The sequence below is a fragment of the Xenopus laevis genome, chromosome 4L (genome assembly GCF_017654675.1).
Source record: "Xenopus laevis strain J_2021 chromosome 4L, Xenopus_laevis_v10.1, whole genome shotgun sequence".
NCBI lineage: Eukaryota > Metazoa > Chordata > Amphibia > Anura > Pipidae > Xenopus > Xenopus laevis.
The window spans coordinates 128,052,033-128,065,466 of NC_054377.1; the positions used below are offsets into that span (position 1 = coordinate 128,052,033).

Genomic DNA, 13,434 nt, shown 5'->3' on the forward strand with positions numbered 1-13,434 from the left:
TTTCCACAGTTGAATGTATACTGACTGAATACAGTTCATTATTCATTTTTTTTTCTCTTTAGATGGTTTAGTCAAAAAACTGGAAGAACTTGAAAAAACTGGGGAATTTTATAGAGGTAAGATGATTGCTGGCACGCCAAGAACCTGTTTATCCAGTGCAATGCCATGTGTATTCTGTGTTAGGCAAGTGTCACATGTCTGCTATTGCCTGGGGGGACACTACTAACTGGGACTTGCTCTTCTTGTACATCTCTAGTATTAAATGCTGCAAGAGTTGGGCTCTAGTCTTGGGGGTAGGAGGCAAGACTGTGGAGTTGTTACATAAATACTTTGACTCCCAACTCCTTATTTTATGGTACCTCCGACTCCAACTTCCTCTGTTTTTAAAGGAGAAATCATCCCGTAGTTTAATAACCCCCCCCCCCCAGCCTACCTGCCCCCTGAGCAAATGCCACTAACTAGGGTTTTTTTGGAAACCGGTTGAATTCTCCTTTAATGGCATTTTCTGGTTGAATTCAATTCTGACTTCCAGACAGCTGCCTGGTTGCTAGGGTAATTTAGCCTTAGCACACATTTAAATTCCAAACCTAAGAGGTGTAAAGCAAAGAGAACAAATGCTAGTATCCACATCTTACTAAAATCAGTTTTTAGATGGATTGGCCCTTTATACCCAGCAGGAAAACTGCTCATCTGACACTACCCTTGAACTGCATAGACATCTGTGTTGCTTAGGTCTTTTAGTTTGCATACCTCTCTGTACATTGTTAAATAAGTTATACAATGCATCCAGTTTTGTCACTGCACCTTTAATGAAACCTGAGTGATTTCTGTTTTTGACATTGAACGGTATCCATTTATCCACAAGGTATGATGGAGCACACCAAGCGCCTCTTAAGAGCCTTTTTTGAGCTTTCTCAGACACACAGAGGTAATATTTTATTTGACTTATTTGGGGGGAGGGGGGAATGAATGACTTTTTTTAAATGTCAAATGGTTTTATGTAAAAAAAAAACAAAACAAAAAAACTAAAGTATGCTGTTTGCAGAAAATTAAAATCAGTTCTCAAAACTCTACATTTACACTGGTAACAAACTATTGCCTGACAATTGTTCTCCACCAGCAAACCATTAAAATATCTGCTATGTTTTCTGGATAATCCCACCCCAAACACTTGAGTGTGCATTTTGGTGGTGAAAACTGCTCTGTGTGCCTGCGTTGGTGCTGAAGCTGTGGCTTCTGGGTGCAGGGGTAGGCTGATCTGATTGGGAAGGTTTGATTTTTAACCGACCGACCCGTCGAAGCCCCTTGGCGTATCGTAATTCGATCGTTCGGCCATACGAAATACCCCAGATATAGCCATGCCGTTAGTGGCATATCAGGGAAAGATCCGCTCGTTTGGCGATGACGCCAAACGAGCGGATCTTTGAGTCTATGGCCAGCTTTAGGCCCTGGTCTCACAGAGCTTTGGCTCCGCTTCTCTCTGCTATTTTTCCACAGCTCTGTTTAGGTGCACTGACTGGCACAGCTTCTGCCTGAGTGCAGGTAGAGAGAAGCAGAGCAAACCCTGTGTTTGGCCAGGGCCTTAAGAGAAGAGCCAAACATCTTTTGAAGGATCTACAGCATTCAGTAGCGGAGACTAAAATAAAAGTACATCAACTGGCACATCTTCTGCCTGAGTGCAGCTACACAGAGAAGCGGAAGAGAGTGGATCCACTTTTCTTCGCCTTCCTAAAAACGCAGCCAGAGAGAAGCAGAGCAAACCTTGTGTGTGGCCAGGGCCTTAAGAGAAGAGCCAAACATCTTTTGAAGGATCTACAGCATTCAGTAGCGGAAACATATCAAGAACAGAAATTTTAAGGCTAATACATCGAAACACATGCAACATAAATAATAAAAATCAGTTGCTTAGAAAAGGTCTGTGTACAACTCAAAAGTAATAACTTCCATGTAATTGTTTTGTTGGCTTTGTGATCCGTTATTTCTCAATGCTCAGCTCTGCGCACATCTAACATTATCTGAAATCTCTTTGCTGCAGCTTTTGGGGATGTGTTCTCTGTCATTGGAGTGAGGGAACCGCAGCCAGCTGCAAGTGAGGCTTTCGTCAAGTTTGCAGATGCACATCGTAGCATTGAAAAGTTTGGGATTGGCCTTCTAAAGACCATTAAACCGGTATGAGCCGTGATTAGCTGGACACATGCTGCTATTCGCCTGCTCTAATAAATGACATTCCAAACAGTGTCAGTCTATGGAAGAATTTGTATCATGCAAAGCTACAGACTGCTCTGTGCAGAAGGGCATTACATTATACCGGCAGCTCTGAGTTTTCTGTCTCTCCCAACAGATGCTGAACGACTTAAACACTTACCTTAATAAAGCAATTCCTGACACCAGGCTCACCATCCGGAAATACCTTGATGTAAAATTTGAATATCTGGTAAGTCAGAAGGGTGGCACTTCTCTATTGCACATGAGTGATTTGTAGTAGGGATGCACCGAATCCACTATTTTGGATTCGGCCGAACCCCCGAAGCCTTTGCGAAAGACTCGGCAGAATACCGAACCGAAACCTAATTAGAGGTGGGAAGGGGAACATTTTTTTACTTCCTTGTTTTGTTACAAAAAGACACGCAATTTTCCTCCCGCCCCTAATTTGCATACAGATTCGCTTCGGCTTGGCAGAAGGATTCGACTGAATCCTGCTGAAAAAGGACAAATCCCGAACCGAATCCTGGATTTGGTGCATCCCTAATTTGTAGCCAATTGACTTGCTTGACCATCCTCCTGTTTGTCTACAGAGACAAACAGGACAAACAGCTTATCGCCTTAAATAAAAAAAAAGTTGTAAAAAAACAAAAAGTTAGTAGGAGTCTATGCAGTGCTTTACCACTTCTTTTATCAGTGCCAGTCACAAAGCCAAGCAAAGCATTATGTTACCATTATGTTACTATTATGTTGATATGGCAATACTTATTTACAGACTGTCGCCTCTTGTGTATTTTTTTCTTTATCTTTTTGAATTTGAGTGATATTTTCTTAGGCTTTTATGCTGGTGTATCTATTCAGACCTGGGATTAGTCAGAAGATAATAAGGAGGATGGAACAGTGTATTTAAATTATATACATTTTTTTTTTTTAATTTCAGTCATACTGCTTAAAGGTGAAGGAAATGGATGATGAAGAATACAGCAGCATTGTAAGTATTGGTTACAGTTAACTATATTTTCTTTTGAGGGCACATGTTTTTCAGGCTGGTATGACACTAGCCTAAAGCACGGTCCGATAAAAGTTGCCGGCAGCTTATTGGCCAGTGTATGGGGCCCTCCAACGGGCTTTCCTGATTGTTTATGGCCATCAGGCAGGCTTATATTTCCCTTTTGGATTGAGGACCGTATTGGTTCATTGATGCGGCCCTCAATCCTACCCCCTGCATTCCTGGCCTAGGGACCATGGTTGGATCAGCCCGATATCACCCACTCAAGGTAGGCATATCCACTTTTTGGCAACCTCTCAGAACGAGCGGATCTGCCCATGCATGGCCACCTTTAGGCATGGCATCCTGAACATAACTAAAGTCACCATAACTTCCTAACCTTAAGTGTATTCCTCCCTAAACCTCGGTCTGTAATGTAACTCGTTTCTTTTTCTACAGGCCTTGGGAGAACCATTGTATCGTGTTGGTACTGGGAACTATGAATATCGGTTAATCCTGAGGTGCCGGCAAGAAGCACGTACGCGCTTTGCAAAGATGAGGAAAGATGTCCTAGAGAAGATTGAACTGCTTGACCAAAAGCATGGTGAGTGTATAGAAGAGCCCAACTACTACTATAAAGACCAGTAATGTAAAACCTACAGCCGGAGCCATTTGGCTGAAGGTCGCCAGTGCTGGACTGGATCCTGACGATGGAAAACTCTCAGACATCAAAATGTCCACCTTTTTCTCTTGGGACATGACCAACTCTTACCATAGATTTAGGGACAGGTTTTAATATAGGCAGATTTTATGTGACCAAAGAAGTAGTTGACATTGAAAATTGTATTAAAGGTTTTAATTGAAAAGAGGATTTTACCTTTAAATTAAGATTACCAGATGACTTAATGACCCAGAAAATAAGATGGTTTCTTAGCTGCACTTATTGCCAGGTGATTACATTGTAATTAATTTTAAGAATTGACTCACACTGATTTCATTCTTTACAGTGCAAGATATTGTGTTCCAGCTGCAACGGTTTGTTTCAACCATGTCCAAGTACAATGACCAGTGCTATGCAGTACTCAAAGAAGCGGACATCTTCCCGATTGAGGTGGACTTAGCCAAAACAACTCTGGCCTGTGGTCAAGGAGAAACCTTTACAGACGGAACAGACGAGGAGGAAGAAGATCAGACTGAGAAGAGAAAGGAGGAAGAGAATGGGGAGAAACTGATTGATGATGCATAGACATTTGTTTTGTCATTGGAAAATGAAGGAGACTTGATATCAAGTTTATATTATTTGTTTTTATTGTTCTGCCTTTTGCAAGTGCAGTGGTAAAGCATTCACTGAATATTAAGTGATGATCTGCGGAGGTGTAGGGCACGACCCCTAAACTGGAGCGGAGTCATCCGTATGAGAAGGAATCTTCTGTAATGAAGTCGTTTCAGTTAATGCTTGAAAAGATCCTGCACATTGTGCCTGCTTTTGCAGTATACTCACTTCCAACTTTCATCATTCACTTTATTTCTCTTTGAATTAAGGCTTCATTTCCACAGTCGATAAGTTTTAGAGTTGCTTCTTCTTGAGCAAACTGTTACATGGTTAAGACTTATTTCCTATATGAACTGTTCCCTCTGCATCACTGGTTCAGTTATATGGAAGAGGGGTCCCATAAAGTTGTGCAGATCTAATTTAGCTCAAACATTCCTTACATCACGCAGACGTTTGTCCTGTGTTACTGCTTTTGTATGTTCCTGGGCCTTTTATGCACCCATGAGGCCTGTGCTGTGGTTGTGTTTTGTTGCATTGCAGTTTATTCAATTGCGAGGTATATAATAATTAGTCCAAGTCATCCTTTGGCTCTGTCCCCACGTGGGTTGTGAGCAGCACTGAACACGGGGTACTTGATGTATCCCCCCAACACCCCCCGTATTAAGCTAGTCATACATCTTTAGATGTGCCTGTTTGCTGGTGTTGCCTAATGAGTGGATCTTCCCCTAATTTGTCTGCCAATGCTCTGGGTAAAGTTGGTATGATCTGATTATTTGGCCTCCTTATACTGGTGATATAGGGAGAACTATTATAATACTATCCTTTCCCAAAAGGATTTGTGACCTGCCAGATATTGGTTGTACAGGGTGTCCTATACATTGGATATTAAATTACTAACTTGGTCTGGAGAGTAAAGATTGTTTACGACAATCTTAAAGGGGGTTGTTCACCTTTGAGTTAACTTTTAGTATGATGTAGAGAGTGATATTCTGAGACAATTTGCATTTGGTTTTCATTTTTTATTATTTATGGTTTAGGAGTTATTTTGATTTTTATTCAGCAGCTCTCCAGTTTGCTATTTCAGCAATCTGATTTCTAGGGTCCATAATACTCTAGCAACCAAAGGGTTGGACTGGGGGGCCCAACGGGACTACTGTCCAGGGCCCCCCTCCGGACCCCCTGATCCCACTACTGTGGCACACATGCACGAACGTTACTGCATGGCACCGTATATTTTTTTATTTTTTAGTAGGACCAGTAAATCGGGAGAGGGGGTCTGGCTGGCGGGACGAATAATTCCACCGGCACACAGGTCTTTAGTTGCAAGCAGGGATAACCCTTGCTGTATTTTTATTTGCGTGATGCAACGTTTCGGGGTGATCTCCTTTGTCAAGCATCTGGCCGGCGGGCCCATGAGAGCCGGGGCCCAACAGGTTTTTTCCCGGTGTCCCGCTGGGCCAGTCCGATCCTGAGCAACCACTGATTTCAATATGAGACTAGAATATGAATAGTAGAGGACCTGTAAAAATAAATACATTTATAGCCTTACAGAACATTTGTTTTTTTTAGATGGGGTCAGTGACCCCCATTTGAAAGTTGGAAAGACTCAAAAGAAAAAGGAAGAAAATTCAAAAAGTATAAAAAAAAATAAAATTATAAAGACGAATTGAAAAGTTGCTTAGAATTAGCCATTCTACAACAAACTAAAAGTTATCGTAAAGTCTCCATCATTGTCTCCATCATAAAGTCTCCATCATTTAAGTCTCCATCATTGTGGATTAATTGAACCAGTTGTGGAGAAACACTGGAAAGTCCTGCATGGTGATCAGAGCTCAGTGCTTGTGGGTACAGCTGCTATTTTTGAAGGAATGAAGACAGGTGCCTGCAACAGAACCATATAGATGTTTTATTTCTGATGAGTTTATTCTGCTACAGTCCGGCACTGATTGTTATATCGATTTTTATTCTGCTACTAGTGTGCCTGTGGGATGCACTGAATCCAGGATTTGGTTCGGGATTCAGCCTTTTTCAGTACGATTTAGATTCGGCCAAATCTTTCTGCCTGGCCGAACCAAATCCTAATTTGCAAATGTTTTCCACTTCCCACCCTTAATTTGCATATTCGGATTCGGTTCAGTATTCAGCCAAATCTTTTGCGTAGGATTCGGGGGGTTTTGCCGAATCCAAAATAGTGGATTCAGGGCATCCCTAGATACAAGGTGCCATAAAGCAGCAGCGCCTGACCAAAGGGACAAAATAATTGTCTGCACCTGATCTAATTACCCAGATTATTTGTGTGTATTTATTGAAAAAAATAACTATTTAAAATGGGATGTACAAAGTTCAAAATCTTGTAGGATGTTGTAAAGATGTATAGAAGGGTGCGACTGTATATGTATAGCAAATGGTATATTCATGGCTCAGAGTTGGCAAGAGCAAAAGGACATTGTACATTCTCTGCTAATCTAATCTAGAAATAGCAGGCTGCACACTTGTACTGATAATAGCATTCATCTCATTTCTGATCATGGGGCTCTTACAGCCCCCCACTTTTATCCAATGAAACGTTTCATTCGCCTGGATTAAGTATGCAGCTTTGGGGTGCTTGGTGGTGGGGAGGGAGGTATTGAAACGATTATGCTTACTCCACGCTATCTTTGTTTTATTCAGAAGGAAAATAAAAGTTGACAGGCTCTGATTTATTACAGAGGATTTGGCAATGGGAAAAAAAATTATTTTCTGGTGTCTCCAAAGCAAAACCTTTAAATTAAATAAATATGATGTAGAGAGTGTTATTCTGAGACAATTTGCAGTTGCTTTTCTTTTTTTATTATTTGTGATTTTGGAGTTATTTAGCCTTTTTATTCAGCACCTCTCCTGGTTGCCAGGGCTGGATTTCCGTTTTTACTGCCCCTAGACCGCCTAGGTCCTAGCCCCCTCGTTCCCACGCCCCCTTCGGTCGCATGCGCTGGCCACCAGGCCCTAGTGCCTGCCGGCGAACTTGCGCAAATCCAACCCCCACGAGCGTGCGAGCGCGTGCGGTTCACAATACATCTCTAGATGCAGCTGGGTGGCATGCAGCCCCTCAAATTTGCAACCCTAGGCCTGGCCCTTTGTGGCCTTGCCACAAATCTGGGCCTGCTGGTTGCAGTTTCAGCAATCTGGTTGCCAGGGTCCAAATAACCTTAGCAACCATGCATTGATTTGAATAAGAGACAGGAATATGAATAGGAGAGGATCTGAATAGAAAGATGAGTAATAATAATAAAGAAGCATAAATACTGTTTTATAGATGGGGTCAGTGACCCCCATTTGAAAGCTTGAAAGAGTTGGAAGAAGAAGGCAAATAGTAAAAAGACCAGGCAAAAACTGAAGACCAATTGCAAAGTTGCTTAGTACTAGCCATTCTATAACATACTAAAAGTTAACTGAAAGGTGAACCACACCTTCTCCTGTAAATGAAAGGACTAATTACACTAATAATGGATATTCTACATGTTAAATGTAATCTTATAGATCAGAAAAGGTTTTCTTTGAAGCTGGAGTCTCTGTTTTGTATTATAATGTGTTTGCCATCGGCTTTGCTGTGTTCAGCCTTCATTTATATGTACTTGCCTGGCCAGTAATGTCATTATGTTTTGAGCTTCTGTACCAGCCCAAGGCAATCACAATCCTTTAGCAGTAAAGATCTGTGTCTCCAAAGATGCCCCAGTAGCTCCCCATTTTCTTTTCTGCTGATTCACTGCACATGCTCTGTGCTGCTGTCACTTACTGAGCTTAGGGACCCACTCAAAATATACAGTAAATATAGAATATAAATATACACAATATAAGGCTGATTAGTAATTAATACAGATAATTACTACATGGCAGCACAGAAACCAGTGCAATTAGCATCAGAATTTAATAATCAGCCCTGTAGCATCAGCTTATATTACAGACCAACCTCATTTTCTGCTGGATAATTAGTGACGACCCCTAAGCTTAGCTTCTCAACAGCTGCTCAGAGCCCACTGAGCATGTGAGTGTCACAGACACTTTCCAAGATGGTGACCCCCTGTGACAAGTTTGAGGTCCTGGATCATTGCTGCTATTGACAAGCTGAAACTTTAGGCTTGCATTTTTAGCCCCATTCATTTTTAGGGTTTAGTTCTCCTTTAAAAGTTCAATTTTATATATAAAAAAAAAATCACAAATGTTTCATGATTTTAGCATTCTGAGTTTAGTAAATAACCCCCTACATGGTTTCAGGTCAGAGCCCTTTCTCAAGTGTGCAGAGGATTATGGAATTAAATACCCTCCTCCTCCATTCCAGGAACCTCCCCCAATGACCTTATTATAGTAAAAAATGAGGTAAAAAATGGGTAATGACAAATCTAAAGTAGAAAGATGTACAATATACAAATCAGGTCAGATATATTAATGTTCATTCATAGTTCATCCATATGTGAACATTGTGAGCATCCAAGTGCAAAAAAGTCTTTAGAGTCTTATGAAGTCCATATCAGGGATACTGCCTCTCCTCCTAACCCTGGTAACTTGATACAAATCATAAGTACTGCAAATATAAACCCTACTTAAAAGGATGAACGAGAACCATGTAGATACCAATAGCAATAATATTATCTGAGAATATTATTATATAGCACCAGCTCAAAGTAAATGGAGCTCCTGTAACAATAATACTTATTCATTTAATTACCTTACTTGCACGGCAGGAGTTCAGTGAAATTCAATTAGGCCAGCTGGTTCGTTAGTACCTGAGAAAAAGAAGAAAAATGTCAGAAATGATCGATCTTACTGAAATTATTTTATATATAATTATTTTATATACAAAAGCAGCAAATTACAATAACGGAGAGTTACAAGAAACATTTAAAACTGTTATGGTCATTCATACCTTTAGGTTTGGTAGCACTTGCAGTTTGAAATTACTGCCTCTGAAGTTGTTTATTCCATCCTTCTATTATCCTCAGTATAGGCAACACAAATCCAAATTAATTCAAGTACAGGTATGGGATCTGTTATCTGGAAACCCATTATCCAGAAAGCTCAGAATTCCAGAGAGGCCATATTCCATAGATTCCATTTTATCCAAATAATCCAAATTTTTAAAAATGATTTCTTTTTTCTCTGTAATAATAAAACAGTAGCTTGTACTTGATCCCAACTAAGATACAATTAATTTTTATCAGAAGCAGAACCAGCCTATTGGGTTTATTTAATTTTACATTATTTACATGGCAAAATGCGAAATTTTGCAGCGACTCCATGGCTGGCTAAAAAAATTTGCTCATCACTAGTATGGAGAGATGGTTCCTATAGTAACAGTGGATAATAGTCTCTGGGAAGGGGCTGTGACTGTGGGATAGCAGGTATAGTAGGGAGAGATGGTGTCTATAGTAACAGTGGGATAATAGTCTCTGGGAAGGGAGTGTGACTGTGGGATAGCAGGTATAGTAGGGAGAGATGGTGCCTATAGTAACAGTGGATAATAGTCTATGGGAAGGGACTGTGACTGTGGGATAGCAGGTATAGTAGGGAGAGATGGTGTCTATAGTAACAGTGGGATAATAGTCTCTGGGAAGGGAGTGTGACTGTGGGATAGCAGGTATAGTAGGGAGAGATGGTGCCTATAGTAACAGTGGATAATAGTCTATGGGAAGGGAGTGTGACTGTGGGATAGCGGGTATAGTAGGGAGAGATGGTGCCTATAGTAACAGTGGATAATAGTCTATGGGAAGGGAGTGTGACTGTGGGATAGCAGGTATAGTAGGGAGAGATGGTGCCTATAGTAACAGTGGATAATAGTCTCTGGGAAGGGAGTGTGACTGTGGGATAGCAGGTATAGTAGGGAGAGATGGTGCCTATAGTAACAGTGGATAATAGTCTATGGGAAGGGACTGTGACTGTGGGATAGCAGGTATAGTAGGGAGAGATGGTGTCTATAGTAACAGTGGGATAATAGTCTATGGGAAGGGAGTGTGACTGTGGGATAGCAGGTATAGTAGGGAGAGATGGTGTCTATAGTAACAGTGGGATAATAGTCTATGGGAAGGGAGTGTGACTGTGGGATAGCAGGTATAGTAGGGAGAGATGGTGCCTATAGTAACAGTGGGATAATAGTCTCTGGGAAGGGAGTGTGACTGTGGGATACAGGTATAGTAGGGAGAGATGGTGCCTATGGTAACAGTGGGATAATAGCCTCTGGGAAGGGAGTGTGACTGTGGTATAGCAGGTATAGTAGGGAGAGATAATGTCTATAGTAACAGTGGATAATAGTCTCTGGAAAGGCAGTGTGGCTGTGGGATAGCAGGTATAGTAGGGAGAGATGGTGCCTATAGTACAGGTATGGGATCTGTTATCCAGAAAGCTCAAAATGTCCTTCTCCCAACTTTACATGAATCCTCATTGGAGGCAAAACTAGCCTATTGGGTTTATTTAGAGGGCTATTTACTAAAACTAAAATAATCTCAAATAATCTAACTTTTTTTATTAAAACAAAGTCAACAACTGATGCTCTGAAAACTCCCCTTTATCAAATTATCCAGAACAGATCAGGAGGTCAAGAAACAACTTCAGGGATATCTGCCATTGACTTTAACCATGACCTCGACAGGTTTGAGATGGAGTATTTTCAGATTCAGATTTGTATCAGCTTTGGGGAATAATAAATCTCGAAAAAATTTGCCACACAAATTTCAAGTTTTCTCTTGGAAACCTAGACCGGATCAATTTGAGGTTTAATAATCGGGGTCATTAATGTTTAAATTAGTTTCTAGTAGACTTAAGGTATGAAGGCCCAAATTACAGAAATATCTGTTATCCGGAAAACCCAAGGTCCAGAGCACTCTGGATAACTTGATAAATATGCCCCATAATATGATATAGGGATCCCCCTGATAGATTTTATTAGCAATTTTCATTCCTTTTCGATAAAAGATTACATGGTGGTTTCAGAACAACTACCCACGCGGTATTTCTTTTTGGGAATACATATATATTAGCTAGAAGATTCTTTATTCTTCATTCTGTATCTGTCTTTCTGTCTTTCTCTTTTTATATTTTCTTCTTCCTGCTTCTTGTACATTCAGAGCTGGAAAAGTTTTCCTATTGATGTTTTGCTGTGTAGACTGTAGGGAGATACAGGAAAAACAAGTACATTAATACAAGATCTGGAATGTAAATTCTTTTCTTTTTTCTTTTATTTATGTTTTGCTTATAAAAAACTTTCAATAAACCAGAATTTAAAAAAAAATATATATATAGGGGTCCCCAACCACCGGGCCAGAGACCAATGACTGGCTGTGTACTTTGCTGAACTGGGCCCACTCTGGTCCCAGCTGCAGTCTATAATAGCTGCAAAAATTATGAAAAAGACCCTAATTACCTGCAATCCCAGCTCCCTGATGCGCCATTGCAATGACAACAGCTGTGCGAAGCCCAGGAAGCTTTCTACTGATTGCGATAAGGGCCAAAATACTGTTTGGACAGTTTCTTGGTAAGCCTAAAATGCTCCCACGCATCTACATTCCAACTCTCCCCCTCTTCTTGTCTTGCTTGAAACTGGTCCATGGTGCAAAAAAAGGTTGGGGACCGCTGATCTAATACAGCTATGGGATCTGTTATCCAGAAACCTGTTATCCAGAAAGCTCCAAATTACAGGAAAGCCATCTCCCATAGGCTCAATTTTATCCAAATAATCCAACATTTTAAAAACAATTTCATTTTTCTCTGTAGTAATAAAACATTAGCTTGTACTTGATCCCAACTAAGATATAATTAATCCTTATTGGAAGCAAAAGCAGCCTATTGGGTTTATTTAGTGGGTTATTTATCAAAGGTAAAATTTTAGAGCTTTGTGAACTTTTTTAGACCTGAAATGAACTCACAACCTGAATGTAAAAAACTCAAAACAGTGTAGTGGGGGTGAAAAACTCAAATACAGGTATGGGATCTGTTATCCGGAAACCCGTTATCCAGAAAGCTCCAAATTATGAAAAGGCCATCTCTCATGGACTCCCATTTCTCTCTGTAATAATAAATCAGAAGCTTGTACTTGATCCCAACTAAGATATAATTCATCCTTATTGGAAGCAAAACCAGCCTATTGGGTTTATTTAATATTTATATGATTTTCAAGTAGACCTAAAGTATGACAATCCAAATTACGGAAAGATCCCTTATCCGGAAAAACTCTCTCTCTTTTTAAAAAAAAAAAAAACTTGAATTTTTCAAGTTTTTTTAAACCAAAAATTCAAGTTTTGACTGAAAAATACCCTCGAAAACCCAAATTTTTCATGGGAAAAACAATTCGACCTTTAAAAATCCCCTTAATGTTTACATGGTTTTCTAACAGACGTAAAGTGTGAAGATTGAAATTACGGAAAGATCTGTTATATGGAAAACCCCAGGTCTTGAGCATTCCGGAATACAGGTCCCATACCTGTATACATGACATAAAGGCAGAATATGCTGTATTAAAAGGTAAAGGGAGTTCGTTTCCAGCTATGTTAGGGCTCTTACAGACGAGCGTTTTTACCTGCGCTCCCCTGCGTTCCGTTTTTCTGCGTTCAGCCGCAGGGGAGCGCAGGAATAGACGCATTACATTTTTTCCAATGGGGCTGTACTCACACAGGCGCGTGTAGGCACCGAACGCAGGTTGAGACGCAACATGCTGCATTTTTCCTGCGTTCGGTGCCTACACGCGCCTGTGTGAGTACAGCCACATTGGAAAAAATGTAATGCGTCTATTCCTGCGCTCCCCTGCGGCTGAACACAGAAAAACGGAACGCAGGGGAGCGCAGGTAAAAACGCTCGTCAGTAAGAGCCCTTACAGTCCAGTGGCTCAGCAGCAGGAGAGCCACAGGTCGAAAAGCCCTATATATCTGTCAATTTATACAGAATAGAAATAGAAAATAAACTCCCCCAAAAAATAAAGTGATGATATTTCCCTTATTAAATGTATTAA

At 40.6% G+C, this 13,434-nt stretch overlaps 1 protein-coding gene across 7 annotated transcripts in view; it reads left to right on the top strand.

Moving 5' to 3' along the window:
• Window positions 1-7,449, top strand: part of pick1.L (protein interacting with PRKCA 1 L homeolog) — a 17,845-nt gene extending 10,396 nt beyond the window's left edge. For 6 of the 7 annotated variants that reach the window (XM_018256957.2, XM_018256959.2, XM_018256963.2 and 3 more), the window contains 7 exons: window positions 63-116; window positions 866-928; window positions 2,036-2,169; window positions 2,342-2,434; window positions 3,143-3,193; window positions 3,650-3,794; window positions 4,198-7,449. In XM_018256957.2, the coding sequence (XP_018112446.1) occupies window positions 63-116; window positions 866-928; window positions 2,036-2,169; window positions 2,342-2,434; window positions 3,143-3,193; window positions 3,650-3,794; window positions 4,198-4,436 (779 nt within the window). In that variant the 3' untranslated portion in view covers window positions 4,437-7,449. 7 annotated transcript variants of the gene reach the window in all.
• Window positions 7,450-13,434: the final 5,985 nt, after the last annotated feature.